Genomic DNA, 18,945 nt, shown 5'->3' with positions numbered 1-18,945 from the left:
CTTTGAAGCTGGTGCAGGAGTAGTCAGGTGTAGGAGAGGAGTGTTACTACCTACAGCCTCTACCCAAACACAGGTAGGGCCAAGGGTGTTTGTCATAGTCTTGTGCTTGACTGCGGTGAGGGCAGATAGAACCAGTTAATTATTCCTTCTCATGCTGAGAAACAGGCTGGTAGCTGTGGGTCTCCCTTCAGGAGGATAGGATTAGACCATGTGGCGTGGGCTGTGACTGACCATCTGAGGGTGTTCTGCTTTCCTTTGGGAAGGCAGGAAAGAGATGGGCGGACCAGGTAGGAGCTGTTGCCCTGGTTCTGGGTTCCTGGACTACATGCAAGTTGAAGTGAGGGTCAGCACACTCAAAGTATTGCTGCATGGCAGCAGTTACTATGGCAAGAGCCAGAGCTTGCTTTCTCTGTGACTTTCCCCCCCACAACTCAAAGCCTGGCTACCTTATGTTTTGCTGCTGGAATTCTCCAAGTACAGTAGCTCATGCAAGGCTTAGGATGTACTTCTTTGACTACAGTAACTGTGCAGTACAACAATTTCTTTTGCAGCTCCATTAGCATCTCAAACCGCATTTCCCTTCTGTGCTTTGCTGCTGTGGCAGGTCCCCTAATGCATGCGGGTGTCTAGGCACCTTTGGAGGAGCATGTGATGTCCAGTGGTCCCTGCACAGACTGCCAGGAGCCCTGCACCTGGCTGTGGGCTCCCAGCACTGCTGCAAGGAAAAGGAACACAGCAAGTTCCACTGACAGCTGACAATTACCCATGTAACACCAAACTGGAGTGCTGCTTCCTTGCTGGGCAGAACAGTGCTCTCCATCAAGCCAAGGAGAGCCAGGGACGTGGTTCTAATCCTGGCTTTGCTCCCTGCTCTGTGACTATTGACCTGGTGGCAGCTGGGGCACTGAACACAGGTAAAACTCTTCAGCATGTTTGGCCCAGAGCATCACTGCTGGTGCTCAGAGCAGCCTGGGTGAAGTTAGCACAGGCCTAGGGAAACTTTCTGGCAGGAGGGACAGAGGATGAGGAAGGGCTGTGCAGTGGCTGCCCAGATGTCCCTCACTGTGCTGCAACTGCACTGAAGGTACTGAGCTTCAGTTGAGGAGAAACAGGCATCTGATGAAGGATTTGTATATTTGCTGCCTGGAATACTTGGCAAACAGGATGGCTACAGACCTTGCTTTCAGTGAGACCTGTGTGGAGAGCTGGTCCTGGGTGAGGGGGAAGCCACCACCCAAAGTAACACATTCCCCCCTGAGTTGGCTCAGGCCTTAGCAAAAGATCAGGGTTTTGTTTCTGGCTCTCCCCATGCAGCCATGGCCCTCCAGGGAGTAGGGAATGAGCTGGCCCCAGGTGTTTCGGGGCAGCTGGAGCAGTTGGCACTGCTTCAAAGACAAGTCTGGATGAGCAGGGAAAAAACTGCAGCAACAGTTTGCTTGGGAGGTCCTGCTTATTGCAGGATCAGGCTTTTGATGTGAGACAGCTTTGGATGGAGATGTTCACAGTGATTCTTCTCCTGCTGGTAGCTGGGATAAGCCAGAGCCCCGGCCCGCAGCCTCAGTACCGCAGACCACGGCGTTGCCTGGAACGCGCGACGGCGGCGGGCGGGCGGTCCCGAGGGGCAGCAGCGGGCGGGGCGGGCGGCGGCAGCTCCGTGGCGGGGCTCGCCCTGGGCCAGCTATTTTTGCCGCCGACCCGGACTAATCCCCTGAGCCGCTTCCCGGCATTAGGTAACGGCGCGGCGGCATGCGCCGCGCGGTGTCCCCAGCCCGGGCAACCCCCGGCAGTCGCGGCGCGGCGGGACGGGCTGCGACACGCCCGGTGCGGGCTGGGGGCCGTGGGCACCCGCCGCCGAGCCCCGGGCGGGCCCGGACCGAGGCCAGCAGGTAGCGGCGGGTGGTGAGGAGGGCCGGGGGCGGACATGCCGGGCCCGTCGCCCGGCGGCTCCCCGGAGAGGGAAGCAGGGGCCGGCGGGCGGCCGCGGGGGCCTGGCCGGGACCGTCGGGTACGGTTCCGGCTGCCTCACACCGCCATCGCGGTGCCGTCGGTGCGCGAGGAGGAGCAGCTCTTCTACCGGCGGCTGGAGGCGCTGGCAGTGCCGGGGCCCGGCGGCTTCGGGCCGCTCTTCGCTTCCGACGGTTGGAGCGACTTGACGGGTGAGCGCCGACGGGCGGCCTCGGGGCCAGCCGGGCCGGCGGCCCAGGCTAGGACGGCCGGTACCGGGGGGAGTCGAGCAAGGAATGCCGATTTCGGGACTCCCGGCTTGGCTCTCAGCGCCTCCTCCCCCGCAGAAGACCGGCTGCTGCGGAAGCGCGTGGTGCGGGCCGGGCTGGGCGGGCCGCGGCCGCTGCCGGGCCAGGAGGTGTCGGTGAAGGTGCTGGGTGCCCTGGAGGACGGCGGGCTGGTGGAGCGGGACCCGCGGCTCATCTTCGTGCCGGGTCACGGGGACGTCGTGCAGGTGAGCCTGAACCGGTGCGCGGTTCAGTGCCGTGCGAGCTCAGCGCCGCCCTCGGCCCCGACCCGCCAGCCCCGCCGTGCCCGTCCACAGGCTCTGGAGCTGGGCGTCCCAACCATGCAGCCCGGGGAGGTTTCCTTCTTCCTCGCCGCTTTCCCCTACGCCTATGGCCGCCCGGGCAGGTAGGGCGGGCAGGCAGGGGGACCGAGCAGGCAGGGGGCGGGAGGGCAGACAGGAAGGACGGGCGAGGACAGGAGGACCAGAACCGGTGCGGCGGGCAGGGCAGGGGACCGGGGCGGGCAGGGGTCGCGGGCAGCCGGCGCTGTACCAGCAGGGAGCCCGACGTGCCGCCCGAGGCACCGCTGCTGTTCGAGGTGACGCTCCTCGAGGTGCGGGACGGCCCCGACCCGCAGCCGCTGCCTCCCGCCGTCCGTCTGCGCCTGGGCTCGCAGCGCCGGGAGCGGGGCAACTTCCACTTCGCGCGGGGTGACTTCGCCGCGGCGCTGCGATCGTACCGGCTGTCCCTGCGTGCCCTGGACGGCCCCACCGCCGGTGAGACCGGACGGGAGGGAGGGCCCGGGGCTGCGGGGCTGGGGCGCTGAGGCCGCAACTCGCTCCGCAGCTCCGCCCGGGCCCGAAGAGGAAGAGGAGCTGCGGGAGCAGCGCGTGAAGTGCCTCAACAATTGCGCGGCTGCCGAGCTGAAGCTGGGGCGGGCGGAGGAGGCGCTGGCGGCCTGCGAGGCGGCCCTGCGGATCAGCCCCGACAACGGTCGGGCGTTGCTCCGGCGCGGGCAGGTGGGACTCGCATCGCCCCGCGCCATCCCGCTCCCCTCGGCCCCGCCGTCCAGCTACCCTGCGCTCCTCTCCCCGCAGCTGCTGGCACAGCAGGGCCGGGACGCAGAGGCGGCGCTCGTCCTGAGGAGAGCCCTGGAGCTGGACCCGGCCAGCAAGGTGTGGGAGGCGGGGTGCGAGGGCGGGCGGTGGTCCTACAGCACCTGGTGCTAGGAGCGACGGGGAGGAAGAGGATCCTTCAGGAGTCGGTGGGGCGGGTGTCCCACCGCAGCCGCCCCTCGTCCGTAGGTGATCCACACCGAGCTCTCACGGCTGGCGAAGCGCCAGAGCCCTCCATCCGGCGCCGGCCCGCAGAATCCCCGCCACGACCCGATACCGCCGCCGAGCCCCGCGTGCGTAGGCGAACTGGGCTGTGCAGGGACGGGTGCCCGCCCCGCACCCTCTTGGCGCGGATAGCGCTTATAGCCGTCCCTCCCTGTAGATCCCCCGCACCGCCCTCGGCGGAAGGAGCGATCTGAGCGGCCCCGCAGCGCCCCAGAGCCGGACCGAGGAGATAGAAGAGCTCTCATACCGACCTCCGCCCCTCGCCCCTCGCTCCCGGGGGCGGAGGAGGAACCGGAGGGAGGGGCGGGGCTGGACGGCGCCCCGCCCCCGCCCGGCAGCGCCCCGCACGCCTCATGACGTCACGGCGGGGGGCGGTTCCCCCACGCCCCGCATCCTGTCGCGCGGAGGCGGCTGCGGCGCGTGCGCCCAACCTTCCGGCTTTTTCGCCCCCGCCGGCAGAAGGGAGGCCATAGCCCGCGGCCAATCAGGCGGGGCCTTGCCGGAGAGACGGGCCAATGGGAGTGCAGCGGGGGATGGATCGGCGCAATGATTGGCTGTGGCGGCCCTTAAAGCTTGGCGCGGGGCGGGGCGTGGGGGGGGTCAGTGCGGGACGTGGCGGTGGAGTGGAGGTGGGAGGGAGCGGCGCCATGACCCGTGAGTTAGGGGGGAAGGAAGGAAGGAAGGAAAGGGGGCTGGGGCTAACAAGTGTGGTGGGAGGCTGTTCTGGGACCCAGGAGTGCGGTGGGGCCGGGGTCAGGGGCCATGCGCCGGGACCCGGCCTGCGGGTAGTGGCCGGGCCGGGGTATGGGGGGGTGGCGCCGCGGCCGGTAAGCGGGGCCGGGCTGCGCTGAGGCGGCCGCGCTCTGGCAGGCGGGAACCAGCGCGAACTGGCTCGGCAGAAGAACCTGAAGAAGCAGAGCGACTCGGGCAAGGGCAAGCGGCGGGACGACGGGCTCTCGGCTGCCGCCCGCAAGCAGAGGTGAGCGCCGGGCCGGCCCGCCGGCTTCCCCTGCCCCGCTCCCTGCTCCCGCCCCGCGGCGGTGCCGGCCCCGCCGCCAGCCCCGCCGCGCTCCCCGCAGGGACTCGGAGATCATGCAGCAGAAGCAGAAGAAGGCCGACGAGAAGAAGGAGGGCAACAAGTAGCGGGCGGCCGCGCCGGGCTGCCGCCCCAGGGCCGGTCCCGCCGGCAGGATGCCCCGCACCGCCCCAGGCCGGGTCCCGCCGGGATCTCCGGCATCGCCCCGCGCCCCGCGGCGCCGTCCCCTATTAAAGTAGCTGTGGAGCCCTGCACGCTGCGTCTGCTCGTCCGTGCGCCGGGCGGGGGGTGGGCGAGCACGGGTATTGCCGGCGGAGCAATCGCGTCCGCGGAGAGAAGGACCGAGCGCGGCCGTGGCGGAGTCAAGCGGCGGCATCTTGACGGTGAGGAACAAAGGTGGGGTCGGGCCTGGGCGGTCCTTGGGGGGCAGCACCCGGGGATCGGCGCGGGGGCTGAGGGCCGGGCGCCCCGGGGCGGGTGGGAGAGCTGGGAGCCGCTCGGAGCGCGGCTGGGCGGCATGGCGCCGGAGCGCCGCCGGGGCTCGGGGCCGCTCGGAGGGCGGCGGTAGGAGATGGCGGCCGGGCCTGCGCACCGCGGGAGAGCCGCGCTGCGGCACGGCCGGGGCGGGCCCAGCTGCAGCTGCCCGTCCGGCAGCAGCGCCGAGCCGTCCGGGGGGCGGCGGGGTCCAGCGCAGTGCTGAGGCCGGTGCCGATCGGCCTTTTCACCGCCCTGCGGGGCCGTTACAGTGGCGTCAGCCGCCTCCGGCAGCACGGCGGCGGGTCCCGCGGCAGCCTGGGCTCCTCACCGAGCCAGATGCAGCGCCGCCTTCCACCGCGCCGGTGCCGTCCTTGGCGCTGGTCTCGCGGAACAGGCAGCCGCGGGCCTGGGGCTGGCAGTGGGTCCCTGGTTATCCCGGGGGCCCTGAGGAGCTGCTGCTCAGCATGGCCAGCTGCCTCTGCTCTGTGTGGACCCCCTCTGCCAGGCCGCAGGTCCATCTTGTTCCCCACCAGCATCAATGGCTGTGACTGCTCGACTGCAGGACAGAAGGGTGGCATGGGGCTCTCTGGGGCTGGCAGCCTATGGCCACAATGGCTCTCTCGCATCATGCCTGTGCTGAACCTGGGAGCCAAATGCAGTTCTAGGCCTGACAGAAACACCAAGAAAATATAAAAGGTTGTGGGAAGCACTCTCACTTTTCCTGGGGGGGGGGAGCCTTGCCTGGCAGTAGCCCAGCTCCTGCCTGCCACATTCCTGTTCCCCAGGACAGGTTGGGGCACAGCACATCCCACCTCCCTGAAAGCCTCAAGGCTCCTGGGGCCTGAGTGTCTCTTGGACCCTTCCCACCTTGATGTCCTCAATCCACTGGCAGATACTGAGGAAGCTGCTCAGGGAGCTGATGATGTAGAGGAGCAGCACGCCATGGGCTTTGCGGAAGCAGGGCTGGGTGATGGTCCAGTACCAACTGCTGGGGCTGTCACCACCACTGGTGCGGTGACTGGCTGCTGTGGGGCTGCTGCTGGAGCCCTGCCACAGCCCCAGGCCTACTGGCCCTGTGCTCACACCTCTCCTGCCCAGCCATGTCCCAGGTCTGTGAGTTACTCCCCATCCACCAGCAGCAGCTTGATCTGGAAGTCCAGCCCTGCTAGGAGGAACACTCAAGCCCTTCTCCTGTGCATCTGCCCTGGCTGGGGTATCTGGGGAGCCCCAAGGACACATGGTGTTGCAGCAGTTGCCAGCGAAGGGCCCAGAGGGCCGTGCCAGTGGCTGTGGCAGGCTGCCCAGTGGCCTGTGCTTGCAGCAGGCATGAGCAAGGCATTGTTTCCCCAGAGGACAGCCTGCACTGCCTGCAGCACAGGGGTCTGGCAGAACCCCCCATCCAGGCCAGGCTCTGTGGGCACTTGCAGCAGTGCTGCTGACTCGGGGTGTTTCACAGGGCTGGCACCCCCTCCCTCCATCCCCACGGCAGCAGTCTGTCTGCACAGGGCAATGACACGGGCTCAGTTCACAGTTTTATATAAAAATGTATTGAAGCAGGTATTTACAGTGAATGCGCCACGGCAGTGACAGCCAGGGCAGAGCCCTGCTCCCCCACTGCACCCAGTGAGGCCAGGGCAACCAGGCTGCAGGCTGAGCACCTGCCACCAGCTGGCTCTGGCCTTTTGGGTATCCCTGGGAGCATCCACCCCCCATGTTCTCCTCAGGCTCTCAGGTGCTGCTGTCTCCTGGGACAGGGCATCAGGGGAGGCCAGGAGGCAGGACTAGGGCACAGGCACGGGGCACAGCAGGGACCAGCCCTGGGTGCAGTTTGTCCTGGCAGGGACTATGTGGAGATGTTGATGCGCTGTGGAGCACGTCGGCGCCGCACGATGCGTGGCCCTGTACTGCTGTGTCGGTGCTGTGGGGAGCCATGGAGGCAGAAGGGGCTCAGCAGCAGCCACAGGTAGAGCAGGACACAAGCCCAGCACGAGGACACCTTCACCCAGAAGGCTGACCAGCTGCCATGTGTGAAGGTGGTCTCCAGCACTGCATTCTCATAGCTGGTGGGAGAGGGCAGGACTGGGTACCCAGAAGATGCCAACACAGGGAGTTCCAGTGCCAGCTGCAGCCACCAGATCACCCTGTCCCAGTGGCCATGTGCCCCTGGGCATGTCCCTTCCATGGGCCCTCCAGCCCTTCTTGCTGCACTGCACAGCTGCCACTGGAGCAGTGCAGGTCTGTGGGCACAGCAGATGCCAGCTCGGTGATGTCATCAGGGCACAGAGATTTGGAGTGAGAGCAGGGAGGGCTGGGCAGCAGCACAGAGCCCTACCTGAACCAGTTGGTGAGTGTCATCATAACATAGAGCGAGGCAAGGAAGAAGACAAAGTGGAAAGCTGAATAGCTGTAAACCACCCGGTCCTGCTCATCCTGGATGATGAACTGTCCCCTGGCACTCTCCTCTACTTGCTCACACGTCTGGTCGGTGCCTGGGGGAGTGTGGGGGCATGGCACTCCCAGGCCGGGACACAGGCTCTGCCCACTCTCCCTCCCATACAGTCACTGCACTCACCTCTCAGCTCCTCCTCCATCTTCTCAGGGCAGCAGAAACAACAGGAAGGTTTCTGCAGGGAGAGCAGAGTGGTGTCAGCCACCATGTGGCCCCCATGGCCAGGCTGAGCCCTGCCTGATGCCAGGGCAGGCAGGTGGTGTGGGCAGCCCTCTGTGCTTGGCTAGACAGACCTGCCCCTCTCTGGGGCTGGGACAGGGCCTTGAGGTGGTGGGTGCCCATAGCAGGAGGACATGGAGCACAGCTGCATCCATACTCACTTTAAACTCAAAGCTGTAGACTTTGACCATCCAGAGGGGCCCAAAGACCTCAGCGAGGTACGAGGCTTCATTGCTGTGCCCAAGAGAGAGGCAGAAATGATAACACAGGCACCCATCACCCTGTGCTAGGCTCCCAGCCTGCCCCATGGATTCCCAACAGGAGCTCTGCTGCGCTGCCCCTGTCCACCCACCAATGCCCCACCTGCTCTTGTCCTGCCACCCCTCGGGACACCCCTGGCTGCCAGGTGGTGCCGGGTGGGCCGGCTGCGCCCGGCAGGGTGCACGCACCATGCGAAGAGCACGCAGGCGTACATGATGGCAGCGCCCAGCACGGCCACGGTGGTGTCCTCTGTCTGCAGCTCATCCTGCCGGACCCCCGGGAAGCAGACAGTGAGGTTCTGCCCCTGGTACAGCACTGCAGGGAGGTGGAGGTGAGAAGGGCATGCATCGCGGCGGGGACTGCTGGTGGTGGACAGGGACACCCACCTCTCTCTGGAGGGCGGCTGGACAGTGCGGAGAAGGTGAGGTACATCACATAGCAGCTGATGATTGAGGACTGCAGCAGCCCTGAGCGCGGCTGCTCTGCAAGGGTGGGGATAGAGGTGTTACTGGAGTTCCTGGAGTAACATGAGCTGGTGGGTGCGGCTCTGAGTGGGCCCTGGGCTGTCCCCTCCTGCCACTCGCCCAGTCCAATGCCTTGTGCCAAAGTATAGGAAGGGCCAGTGGGGAACCCTGGGGAACTGGGTTCTCCTCCAGTGCCCAAGTGCTGGCCTTGAGCTGGGGCCCACAGTCACCCCAGCCCAGGACACAGCTGGCCACGCAGCATGGCAGCCCCCACCATGCTGTGCTGTGTACTGACTGAGCTGGTACTCACTGAGCCGCACACACGGTGTGATGGAGATGAAAGACATGATGCCACAGAGGCTGCCATTGATGGCAAGCAGTGCTTTGTTGAGGTGGCAGGCGGCTGGGTGGGTGTAGAACTTGTAGAGGAAGGCGAAGGCGGCAGAGGCAAGGGTGTAGAAGGTGGCCGTGGCCAGCAGCACGGCCAGATACCAGCGCTTGTCCTGTGCAGCGCCTGTCAGCCTGCGGAAGAGTGGATGAGCAGTGACAGTGCGCACGTACCCACCCGGCACCCCAGCACTCACCAGTTCTTGTTCCAGGTGTGTGCAAAGGCTGTGATCAGCACCAGCTGGATGAGGATGAAGGCGAAGCCACCGCAGACACCTGTGTAGTGCCAGGCTGGGGGAAGAGGACAGAGGTAGAGATGGCACAGGGCAAGTGGGGGCCAAAAGGGGTGCCCAGGGTGCCAGCTCGGATAGGGTGGGGGACACACCTTGGATGAAGTTGTCCTCAGGGATGAAGAAGCTTGCGGCCCAGAGGCCCACCAGCACCAGCAGTTTCAGGAGCCAGAACCTGCAGGGCAGTTAATGTCAGCAGGACAGAGCCTCTGGCAGCCCCACCCCAGGACAGCCTGTCCCAGCCCCATGGCCCGTCCTTACCCATTGTGGAGCTGCGCACGGCAGTCAGAGCTGGAGCGCACGTTGAGCAGCAGGGCAGCCTGTGCCAGGTGGAAGCAGGCAGTGCCAAAACAGACCCGGTACACGGCCGAGGAGCCCACCAGCTGCTCGCAGTCCGTGCCCCCGGGCAGGTGTTGGCACAGCACCACTGAGAAGGGCACCTGGCAGGCACAGTGGTTGATGGGACAGGGCTGCTGGTGTGTCCACCCATCACCCCCCAGTGCCCATGGCATCCAGCACATCCAAACTTTCGATATTCCCACCATTTCCCAATACCTTTCGCAGTACCCTGGGACTGTTGGGACCCCCAGCATGCCAAGCAAATCCTGCATCTCTGGTATCTCTGGCACCCCTTCCCCCTTGGCACCTCCAGCACCCTTGGCACTCCCAGCAGCCCTGTCACTATCCCAGTATCCTCAGAATCCCAGTACTCCTGACGCCCATGGCAGTTCTGGCAAGCCCAGTGCTCCCCTGGATGCCCTGACATGCCTGGCACCCCAGTACCCCCAGAACTCATGGTACCCTTGAGAACCCCAGCACCCTTGGGACCCCCAATACTCCCTGGGTGTCCCAGTTCCCTCTATCACCTTCTCCGTGATAGCCTGGGCCACAGTGCGGGACAGCATGAGGCAGCACACAGCAGAGGCCAGGACATGCAGGAGCGTGTAGAGGATACGTGTGCTCGTGGACACGCGGAGCCCATGACAACCGCAGCAGAGCTGGGGAGGGGCACGGTCAGTGGGGGATCCCAGGGGACCAGCACTGCTCCTCAGCCTGGCCCAGCACACCCAACCCACCCAGCCTCGCTCCCAGCCCTGCCAGACCCCAAGTCCCACCTGGAAAAGCAGCGGGTGCAGGAGGTGCCCCCGTGCCGCTGTGCCCGCCATGGCCCAGCTCGGCTCTGCTCAGCCCCCGCGGCGTTGATGGGATTAGGGGATTGTCAGCTCGGCCCGCCCTGCCATCTGCTCGCTGTTCCCTCCAGGCAGCCGCCTCTGGGGTGCTCAGTGGGCACTGTCCAGTGACTCCTGGCCGTGGGCATCCCTGCCCAGACCCCGGTCCCTCGGGCAGGGTGAGGCCCTGGCAGGTGGCCGGGACGTGAGCTTACATGAGGGGCACGTGGGGTCTGCCTGATCCCAGAGCAGCACCACACAGCTGTCTGGAGGGGCTGCGGGACGTGGAGTTTACTGGAGGCTGGAGCAGCCCCTGGCACAGAGGCACCCGAGGGGCCTCGCTGGGTAGCGGGACGGCATGAAGCACATCCAGCGGGTCGCAGCATGCCGCAGCGGGGGCACGAGCTGGGGACAAGCAGGGGGATGCCGCTGGTGCTGGCATCACCTTTCTTCAGCTGCTCCATTGAGGCTTTGTGCTGGCAGAGCCATGAGCCACGGCGGGTGCCGGGGCCGCGGCTGCAGCGGTGGCGGCTCAGATCCCCCGTGTCCCCGCTACCACACAGGGTGCGGGGCCCGGCCCGGCCCGAGGGACGCGGTGTCCCCACTGCGCCGGTGGGTGACATGTGAGACGCGTGCGCGAACGGAGCGGCGGGGGCGGGCCCGCCTGTGCCCGCGGCAGCGGGGGCCGCGCTGCGGTACGGGCTCCGGCACCGGGGCACCGGGGAGCACGGCCACAGCCCGGCCGCCTCCGGCAGCGCCCGGGAACCTGGCCAGGGCCCCGCTGCGGCCTGCCTCGTCCGACCATCCGTGTGGCGGCGGTGGGAGCCACATCGGGGTCCTGACCTGGCAGTCCCGGTGTACCGCCAGCGGGCACTCGCGGGCAGCGGCGGGGCCGCGCCCGCCCGGCCTGGCTCCGCGCCTCGGCAGCGCCGGCGGCCCGCTGCTGTCGAGCGGCCCGAAAGCCCGGGAGTGCCGGCACTGCTAGCTCCGACCTGCCCGGAGCCCCGGGAGCGCTGGCCGTGCCCGCTCGGCGGGGCCGGGCCTGCGGCTGGCCCCCACCGCGCTCGGCTCTGGCGGCGCGCGCCGCTCGCCGCCTCCGCTGGCGGCGCACGTGACCGGAAGCGGGCCGCGGCGGCGGCGGCATGGCGGCGGAGGGCGATGTGGAGCTGGAGCTGGAGACGGAGCCGAACGGCTCCGGCGGCGGCAGCGATGGGGCTGGCGGTCGCGCGGCCGAGAAGCCGCGGAAGCACGATAGCGGCGCGGCGGACCTGGAGCGCGTCACGGACTACGCGGAGGAGAAGGAGATCCAGAGCTCCAACCTGGAGACGGTGCGGCGGCGGGACGGGACCGGGCCAGGGTGGGAGGCCGGGCGCTGCCCGCAGGGGGGCCGAGCCGGGTGCTGACCACCGCGCCTGCACGCCCGTCCCGGTGCCGGTGCCCGTGCCGCCGGCGTGGCGCTGACCCGCCCGGTGCCGCGCAGCGGGGTGACCGCGCTCCTTCTGGCAGGCTATGTCGGTGATCGGAGACCGCAGGTCCCGGGAGCAGAAAGCCAAGCAGGAGAGGTAATCGTCCGCGCTCGCTCCGGGGCAGTGCCTGTCTTGCTACTTGTCACCGCTCGGGACACGACCCAGGCATCTGCTTCCCTGTCTGCCATCCCGGCCCTTCCCCAGCCCCACGCCCCATGCCAGGGGTCGCTCCTGCCCACCTCGCGGCCGAGGGAGCACCGGGGCAGTGGCCAGCGGGGACTGTTGGTCACCGGAGGCTTGTCCATCTCTTGTCGTAGGGAGAAAGAACTGGCGAAAGTGACCATCAAGAAGGAGGATCTAGAGCTGATTGTGAGTAGGGGTGGGACCCCAAGCAGCCTGTGACACGTCCCAAATCGTGGGTGCAAAACTGCACCCACGGAGGAGGCCGGTGCGTGCCTGCCCTGAGGCCGGTCCGGTGTCCCCAGGGGTGGGTGTTCCCCACTGCCCCAGCCCGCAGGGCCCTGCGGGTGCTGTACGGGGCCGTGGCTGTTTTTCTGCAGATGACGGAGATGGAAATATCGCGGGCCGCAGCGGAGCGCAGCCTGCGCGAGCACATGGGCAACGTGGTGGAGGCTCTCATCACCCTCACCAACTGAGCTGGGAGGCCATGGGCTGCTGGGCACGGGCCTCCTGCCATACCAATAAAGGCACTGGTGGGACTGGGCTGTCTTTGTGGTCTACACAGTGCTGAGCACATGCCCCTGGCCCTGAGTGCATGGTACCCACAAGTGGGCCCAGTCATGTGGCATTGTGTTGGCAGTGCCAGCTGGGCACCCCCGTGACTAGAGCAGGACAAGGTGACCTGCCTGAGCACTGAGATGTGCTGTTCTCCCCTCTTTTAATCTCTGCCCCTGGGGCAGCACAGGCTGGACAGGCACAGGCCTGAGGCAGTGGTGACAGCTGATCATGCATGCCCTGCCCAGGCTGGTGCCTCCTGTGCTGCCCCAGCTCACCCTGGCTCACAAGGCAGGCACAGAACAGGATGGCCATGTCTTGAAGAAGAATGGGGCCAGAGTGTGTAAGAAAATCGAATCTTTAATCAAACCCTCCCACCCCACACAGGTAGAAAAGCCAAATCCTGCAGGACCATGGTAAGGAGAGAGGGTCACCACTGACCACCTCAAAACAAGGCCCAGACTGACACCAGGGACAGTACAAGCAAGGGGTTTTAAACCAGAGAGGTGCAAAAGTCCTGTAATTCTTCCAGAAGTGGATGTGCTGGAGCCAGGGGTGGTGCTGCAATGTTCCAGACACTGCCAAGGCTCCACAGTGGCTGTTGCTGGGACATAGTGTGGCCACCAGCCTGGCCAGCACCACAGGCCATCATCCTCCACGTTGCGTGGGCAAGGAACCCATCGGGTCTGCTCAGCACAGGGAGTGGGACACTTCATCAGGGTAGGCATGGTACAGGCAGGGGAAGGGCTTGCCACCACAGGAGTCCTGGAACATGTCCCTTCTGGCCCTGCCCAGGCTCTGGCAGCTGGCAGAGCAGCGCCCTCCTGCCAGCATCAGCCACACCAGACCCTCCGGCCCACGCTCTTAGGTCGTTTTTCGTTTCTTGGCCGAAGGTCTCTCAAAGACATCCCGCACTCCCGCTGCCTTCTGCTTAAAGAACTTGGTGTTCTGTGCACTCTCCTGGCCCCAGGCAGAGTCAAAGGAGGTGGTGTCCTGGTCCACCAAGTGCGTGTACTTTGTCCGCCCTGAGCGCCCGAAGTTCTTGACCTGGGGAGCAGAAGAACTTGTGAGCAGCTGTTCAGAGGGGAAGCAGGACCAGCTCCTCCCTCCTGCCCAGAACTTCCACCCCCAGGCATATGGGCTGGGCACCCTCTGCCAGCATGACACCCACCTGCATGACTTTGGGCAGGATGGTCTTGTTGAAGTGATCCTCAAGGGTTGGAGCACTGAAGTCCCTCTTGTACACCTCCTCATCCTCATCCTGCAGGAGGACACATTTTATCAGCCAAAAAGGTTCCAGCAGTCTTGGCAGCAGTGGGGGAAGCTGCCTGAAGGTCATATTGCTGCTCTGCCAGGGCTGCCACAGTACTTGCAGCCCTATTAACTCCTGCTGGAGTGGGGGATGTGAGCATTGTTCCCTGGGGTGCTTCTCCAGTGGCCCATCCAGAGCTGACTTGGTTCTGGCTGGGTCTGTCAGCCCAAACACCAGCCTAGGGACAGCTCTGCAGCTTCAGCTCCATTTCAACTGGGAACCCCTAACCTGACACGCTCTGGTGAGGTCACTCTGGGTCAGCTTCAGCCCCATGCTGCCTCTGAGGGTTGGCTTTTGTCCCAGAGCACCCCCAGCCCCAGGGCACCGTGGGAGAGGGGAGGCTCCCCACAGGGAAAAGGTGGCCCTGCGGTCTCACACCTGCAGCCGGTGCAGCCGGGCCTGGCCCTAAGCACACTCACCATGAAGAAGGCGCCGCGGTGGTAGTACTTCTGCAGGAATTTGTATTTGCCCTTTACTGCCTTGTTGGTGATGACTTTGCCATTGGCCCGGAGCTCAGCACGGCGCTCCTCCTCTGTCAGGTTCCGCATACGCTCGATCTCTGCCTTCTCCTTCTCCATGCTGGGTGGGAGAGAAGCTCCTGAGACCCTGTGTCCCCACAGCATCTCCTGGGAGAGAGGCTGTCACCAGCTACCACCTGAGAGCTTACACATTTACTGCTAGGGAGCAAAAGCACCCCAAACGTGGGCAGGAGGGGCTCTGGGCATTCCTGGGACCCTGCTGCTAAAGGGCAGCCTGAGGAAAAGGTGCTTTAGCTGCCTCTGGGCTCTCAGCCTCTGGTCTACGAGACAATACTTACGCTTCTCGTTCTTCGCGGTCTCGTTTGATACGCTTCAGCTCACGTACTTTCCAGGCCTCATACTCCTCCTCATCATTCTCATCATCTGTATCGAGTGCATCCAGTGCTGCCAGTGAGCGCTTGTTCTCCTCCAGCTCCTTCTTTGCTTCCTCTTCTACAATCTGCAGTGAGGTCCAAGCTAAGCTTGCTGCAGTGGCTGCCCCCTCCGGCCCCCAGCCCACCCCTCCGTACCTTAAGCGTGTACTTGCGCCTCTCTTCTGCCATCCTCTTTGCCTCCTGCTCCAGCTCCTTCTGCTTCAGAGCTTCTGCTTCTCTCTCCTGGACTGTGATCCGGTCCTTCCTGAGAGCAGGGCCATGACAGCCTTCAGCCCTCCCACGAGCCAGTGCAGTCGCTCAGCCTCTCACTGGCTCCCACACTGCAGCTGCTTTCAGCCTTTGCCCTCTCTAAGGACAGGTCAAGTCCCGGGACTCTCCACTTTCTGGGGACTACCACGTCCTTTTGCCACCATATGGCCCTTGCCCAAGAGCTCTGGTCAGACTCCACAGCCTGATGCCACAGCAACCCAATGCAACTGATATGGGGCTGCGGGTGCAGGGATTGCTCCTTGCTCCCTAGCTGTGCCCTGCCAGGCTGTGACCATCCCATCCCACCCCAAGGAGGTCAATGGCTTCTCACAGTGAGAAGAGACCATGGCAGCAAGGTCTCCTTGGGCCCCAGCTTCTGACTACCACGATCCAGAACCAGCCCACGTATTTCCATCACCTACTTGCGAATAAAGACCGGTTTGAGACGTGGCTCCATTTCATCTTCGCTGTCCGTGTACTCCTCATACTCAGATTCTGACTCAGACTCTTCTCCAGACCGACCCTCATCTTCCAACTCCATCACTTCCATCTCCTCAGTTTTCCTCTCCTGTGCTCGCTGACGCATCATCCCACGCCGACGCTCGATCTCCTAATGGGGACAAGCACGGAGCAGTCAGAGGCCTGCCCTGCTACCACTTCTCTCTCTCCTGTGAAACACATGTCATGTCTGAGTGTTGGCTTTGAGGAGATGCACCTGCCTCTCTGGACGTGGCGTGGCCTCCCCCAGTGTCCTGTTCCACGCCAGAGGATGGTAACCTACCACAGTTAAGTCATGGCTAGGTGTGACACTTGTCCAGATACATCAGACAGCCCACATCTCCATGCAAAGGGCAGTTCCAGCCTGTGCCCTTCCAGCTTTCCTAGGCCCATTATCTGGCTCTGCAAACACACCTCATCATCGATCTCTTCCTCTTCCTCTTCACTGGTGTCCTCCCGTTCCAGGCGCCAAGCTTCTCCCCCCTCCACTTCTGAATCGCTTTCTCCAACCACTTCAGGTTCCACGATTTTGCGGTGTCTTGCCAACCTGCAGGAGACCCCAGTCAACGCACGGCACTTGGAACGTAAGGGGGCTGCAGGAAAGTGACTGTTCACAAATTACTTCTAGTAAGGCCACGGTAAGCACTGGGACTGCCAAACACGGCCAGAACTGATACGTTCTCTCTCAGGAGGCCACAGTGGCTGGGCACTGCCAGCTTTTCCCTGTGCATACTTCAAGGAAGAATGGAGTTTCCAATGAGAAGACTCCTTGTTAGTGGAAACAAAACCAACAGCAGCTCCACGGGAGGCAAACAGCATTCAGTGGTGTTTTTCTGCAGGTGACGGAGATGGAAATATCGCGGGCTGCAGCGGAGCGCAGCCTGCGCGAGCACATGGGCAACGTGGTGGAGGCTCTCATCACCCTCACCAACTGAGCTGGGAGGCCACGGGCTGCCCAGAGTGCACTTCATGAGACACCATCCTGCCTCGCTACCCTGAGCCTCAGCACGCTGCTCTAATTTCTGGATTGGTGCCTGTTTTTTCCACCATCCACCCAAACACACCTGGACATGGGCTGTGCCTGGCTGGCTCCCGGCTGGAAAGCAGCCCAAGGCACGGTGCAGCGTGGATATGAGAAGTCACAAACGCTCCTGCACTGCCTGGACAATGCTCCCAGCTCCTGCCCTGTGCAGTTTCTCCGTGTAGTGCAGTCCCAGGCCCTCGGCCCCAGACAGGCAAAGGGGGCTCAGCTCTTGCCTGACCCAGCACTCACCGCTCCTCCACGTCCTCGGCGATGCGGTTCTGGAGGCGCCGGAGCCGGGGGTCGTTGGCCAGTTCCTCCTCCTGTTCCTCGGGCTCGACCTCTTGCTCCTTTGCCTTCTTGATGAATTGGAACTCCTCGTCCTCCTCCTCCGAGGACTCCATGGGTGCATAGTCGGGCCGCTTGCCCGACACGTACCGCTTCACCTTCACCTTCTCCATGGACAGTTCGCCTGCGGGCGCCGGGCCGTCAATGGGGGTCTGGGCCCCGCGCCCCGGCCCCGGCCCCGCGCCCATCCGGCCACCCCGCCGAGCCCAGGGCCCCCAGCTCACCCTTCTCGTTGCGGACGGGCACGGCGCCCGCCGTGGACTGGATCGGTGGCTGCTTCATGAGGGCGCTGGGGACCGACATGGTGGCGGCAGGCGGAGGCCGGGCCGGGCCGGGCCGAGCGGAGCCGAGCGGAGCCGCTGACAACGGCGCCTCGAGAGCTCACCCGGAACCGGAACCTCTGCCGCTTCCGCCGCGACCGGGACCGTGCCGGGGCCGGAAGTGGCGTTGGGTCCGGGGTCGCTGCCGAGGGCACGGGAGCGGGGTTCGCACCCTTCTGCCATGGATACGTTTCGGCCCGGCGCGGGGTGCTCCGGGCCCTGGGGCTGGCTGGCAGGGGGTGTCTCCGGTCGTTTCGCCATCCGCCTTCGGCCGGGAGAGGTGCCGTTCCCTCCCGCACGATGCGGGTTTCCCCCCGGAGGGGCGTCAGGGCGAGGCACCGCCCGAGCGGCCATCGGACGGCGGGGGCACCGGGCGGCGCCGCGATAGGGCTCTGCCGCTCGCCCGGGGTGCGACTCGCCCGGCGCCTCCGGCCGTGTCTAAACGGCGCTGGGACTCTGCAGGCCCGGCCGTCCCCGCTGCCGCCCGCCCTCCCTGCGGGGCTGGATCTGAGCCGGCAGCTGCCGGAACGGAGCGCTCAGGGCCAGCCGTAACTCACTGAGCCGGGGGAAACGTCCTGCGTTTGGCAAATTCCCGTGCCGAATTGCCCCGGCACAGCCTGAGAGAGCCGCTGCTCGCTGTGGTGCACAGTGGGGCTGTGGCTCTGTGCTGTGCCCGCTGCCAGCTCGGGGCACAGCGGGGGCTAGGTGGCCCTGGAGGCTAGTGGCCGTGGCTGCTGCAGGTTCCTCCCTGCAGCGCGGCAGAGCAGGCCGTCCGCCTTTGCTCCCGACAGCCGGAGCCAGCCGTGGCCCCAGTCTCCCTGCTCTGCCCGCTGCCAGCCAGCTCCAGCAAGCCCCCGGCAGCAAGGACAAATAGCTCCTGCACAGCCGCGTGCCCCCGGAGCCCTCGGCCGGCCAGCGCCGGCAGGGCGGCTGCTGCCGGTGGGGCAGCACCTCCGCCTGCTGCACGGCAAGGCTGGGGGAGCTCCTGGGAGTCCCGCTGGCACGGGTGTGCTGAAGTGTCTGTGGGGGAAGGCTGCGGCCGCGGCTGCTTCTTGGGGGTTTCCCGTAAGCAGCCGGGTGCTGCCTGTGTCTGCACGTCTCATCTTCCGAGGGGTGCGAGGTTTCCCAGCGCAGGGCGAGTGGCTGGTGTGGGATGTCCCTGTGTGCGCATCCTGCCGCAGAAGATAATCGCTTCTCTTAAGCTGGGTGAAACTGCGTCACAAGCCACTACAGCCACGTCTGCCACTTTCTGCTACCTCCTGCTGGCTTCTACGAAGAAAGGAAGAGGAAACTCTTTTATCTTCCATGAAATCTGCTTGCTGGCAGGGAAATTTAGGAAGCAGGGGGGCTGAGCCACGCTTTAACAGTTCACTGGCAGTAGCAGAGCAGGTACTCTTGTGCTTCTGCGGCAGAGGCCCTGTGGGGTGAGGCCAGCTCTGGCAGCCAGGAAAGGCCAGGGCACTTGTGCTTTTCCAACTTGTGGCTCAGCAGTGGAGCACAATCCGTAAGGGAGTGCAGGGAAGTGTTTTTCTTTTGGTGTCCTTGGTCTGGGCTGGGAGATGTCTCTCTGGCAGCATCTCCTGCAGCCAGTCTAGGGGAGAGCAGACCAAATTTTTGGCAGCAGTGCTACCCTAGTCTAGTCCCAGAAGTGGCTGCAGAGGTCCCAAGGCCACCATGGAGGCTGGCTCTGTCCTGGGGAACTCTCCTTGGCCAACAGAGATGCCAGGGCTGGGCAGATCCAGTTGGATGACCACGATCTG

The 18,945-nt window shown here is 64.9% G+C and overlaps 5 protein-coding genes across 12 annotated transcripts; 3 read left to right on the top strand and 2 right to left on the bottom strand.

The window, feature by feature from the left end:
* Positions 1–1,239: 1,239 nt before the first annotated feature.
* LOC128794686 (peptidyl-prolyl cis-trans isomerase FKBP8-like) lies at positions 1,240–3,850 on the top strand. Of its 2 annotated transcripts, none has more exons than XM_053954818.1 (7): positions 1,240–2,156; positions 2,292–2,637; positions 2,790–3,007; positions 3,078–3,250; positions 3,329–3,406; positions 3,536–3,639; positions 3,729–3,850. In XM_053954818.1, the coding sequence occupies exons 1-7, from the start codon at positions 1,922–1,924 to the stop codon at positions 3,763–3,765; spliced, it is 1,191 nt and encodes a 396-aa protein (XP_053810793.1). In that variant the 5' UTR covers positions 1,240–1,921; the 3' UTR covers positions 3,766–3,850. The 2 variants fall into 2 exon arrangements, with proteins under 2 accessions (XP_053810793.1, XP_053810792.1); XM_053954817.1 differs by having other exon boundaries at positions 1,240–2,458; positions 2,549–2,637.
* A 298-nt stretch (positions 3,851–4,148) lies between these two features.
* Positions 4,149–4,861, top strand: SERF2 (small EDRK-rich factor 2). Its single transcript, XM_053954820.1, has 3 exons — positions 4,149–4,225; positions 4,442–4,550; positions 4,651–4,861. Exons 1-3 carry the CDS (start codon positions 4,219–4,221, stop codon positions 4,712–4,714), a joined length of 180 nt encoding a protein of 59 aa, XP_053810795.1. The 5' UTR covers positions 4,149–4,218; the 3' UTR covers positions 4,715–4,861.
* A 1,757-nt stretch (positions 4,862–6,618) lies between these two features.
* Positions 6,619–10,349, bottom strand: SERINC4 (serine incorporator 4). Of its 7 annotated transcripts, XM_053954812.1 has the most exons (12): positions 10,270–10,349; positions 10,021–10,152; positions 9,416–9,594; positions 9,250–9,329; positions 9,062–9,155; positions 8,788–8,999; positions 8,400–8,495; positions 8,202–8,328; positions 7,914–7,986; positions 7,657–7,708; positions 7,417–7,573; positions 6,619–7,144 (listed from the first exon to the last, which is right to left on the bottom strand). In XM_053954812.1, exons 1-12 carry the CDS (start codon positions 10,318–10,320, stop codon positions 6,928–6,930), a joined length of 1,470 nt encoding a protein of 489 aa, XP_053810787.1. In that variant the 5' UTR covers positions 10,321–10,349; the 3' UTR covers positions 6,619–6,927. The 7 variants fall into 7 exon arrangements, with proteins under 7 accessions (XP_053810787.1, XP_053810786.1, XP_053810785.1 ...); XM_053954811.1 differs by having other exon boundaries at positions 8,202–8,495; positions 9,062–9,329; XM_053954810.1 differs by having other exon boundaries at positions 8,788–9,329; positions 10,021–10,320.
* Positions 10,350–11,370: 1,021 nt separating this feature from the next.
* HYPK (huntingtin interacting protein K) lies at positions 11,371–12,513 on the top strand. Its single transcript, XM_053954819.1, has 4 exons — positions 11,371–11,651; positions 11,830–11,885; positions 12,107–12,158; positions 12,350–12,513. Exons 1-4 carry the CDS (start codon positions 11,466–11,468, stop codon positions 12,443–12,445), a joined length of 390 nt encoding a protein of 129 aa, XP_053810794.1. The 5' UTR covers positions 11,371–11,465; the 3' UTR covers positions 12,446–12,513.
* A 353-nt stretch (positions 12,514–12,866) lies between these two features.
* On the bottom strand, positions 12,867–17,266 carry MFAP1 (microfibril associated protein 1). The gene is made up of 9 exons (XM_053954808.1): positions 17,090–17,266; positions 16,770–16,989; positions 15,911–16,043; positions 15,421–15,608; positions 14,885–14,993; positions 14,654–14,814; positions 14,256–14,415; positions 13,696–13,785; positions 12,867–13,571 (listed from the first exon to the last, which is right to left on the bottom strand). The coding sequence occupies exons 1-9, from the start codon at positions 17,166–17,168 to the stop codon at positions 13,389–13,391; spliced, it is 1,323 nt and encodes a 440-aa protein (XP_053810783.1). The 5' UTR covers positions 17,169–17,266; the 3' UTR covers positions 12,867–13,388.
* Positions 17,267–18,945: the final 1,679 nt, after the last annotated feature.

This window comes from Vidua chalybeata, chromosome 13 (assembly GCF_026979565.1).
Source record: "Vidua chalybeata isolate OUT-0048 chromosome 13, bVidCha1 merged haplotype, whole genome shotgun sequence".
NCBI lineage: Eukaryota > Metazoa > Chordata > Aves > Passeriformes > Viduidae > Vidua > Vidua chalybeata.
This window is presented reverse-complemented; position numbering and strand designations above follow the sequence as displayed.

Bases quoted from the DNA above. Each gene is read 5' to 3' on its own strand.
- LOC128794686 (XM_053954817.1), top strand. From the start codon at position 1,922: ATGCCGGGCCCGTCGCCCGGCGGCTCCCCGGAGAGGGAAGCAGGGGCC. The intron at 2,638-2,789 runs GTAGGGCGGGCA...CTGTACCAGCAG, and splicing joins GCCTATGGCCGCCCGGGCAG to GGAGCCCGACGTGCCGCCCG. The intron at 3,251-3,328 runs GTGGGACTCGCA...CTCTCCCCGCAG, and splicing joins CGTTGCTCCGGCGCGGGCAG to CTGCTGGCACAGCAGGGCCG.
- SERF2 (XM_053954820.1), top strand. The intron at 4,551-4,650 runs GTGAGCGCCGGG...CGCTCCCCGCAG, and splicing joins GCTGCCGCCCGCAAGCAGAG to GGACTCGGAGATCATGCAGC.
- SERINC4 (XM_053954809.1), bottom strand. From the start codon at position 10,320: ATGGCGGGCACAGCGGCACGGGGGCACCTCCTGCACCCGCTGCTTTTC. The intron at 9,000-9,061 runs GTGAGTGCTGGG...ACTCTTCCGCAG, and splicing joins CACACCTGGAACAAGAACTG to GCTGACAGGCGCTGCACAGG. The intron at 7,987-8,201 runs GTGCGTGCACCC...TCTTGGGCACAG, and splicing joins GCCTGCGTGCTCTTCGCATG to CAATGAAGCCTCGTACCTCG.
- HYPK (XM_053954819.1), top strand. From the start codon at position 11,466: ATGGCGGCGGAGGGCGATGTGGAGCTGGAGCTGGAGACGGAGCCGAAC. The intron at 11,652-11,829 runs GTGCGGCGGCGG...TCCTTCTGGCAG, and splicing joins AGAGCTCCAACCTGGAGACG to GCTATGTCGGTGATCGGAGA. The intron at 12,159-12,349 runs GTGAGTAGGGGT...GTTTTTCTGCAG, and splicing joins AGGAGGATCTAGAGCTGATT to ATGACGGAGATGGAAATATC.
- MFAP1 (XM_053954808.1), bottom strand. From the start codon at position 17,168: ATGTCGGTCCCCAGCGCCCTCATGAAGCAGCCACCGATCCAGTCCACG. The intron at 16,044-16,769 runs GTGAGTGCTGGG...GGTCTCCTGCAG, and splicing joins GCCGAGGACGTGGAGGAGCG to GTTGGCAAGACACCGCAAAA. The intron at 15,609-15,910 runs GTGTGTTTGCAG...TGTCCCCATTAG, and splicing joins AGGAAGAGATCGATGATGAG to GAGATCGAGCGTCGGCGTGG.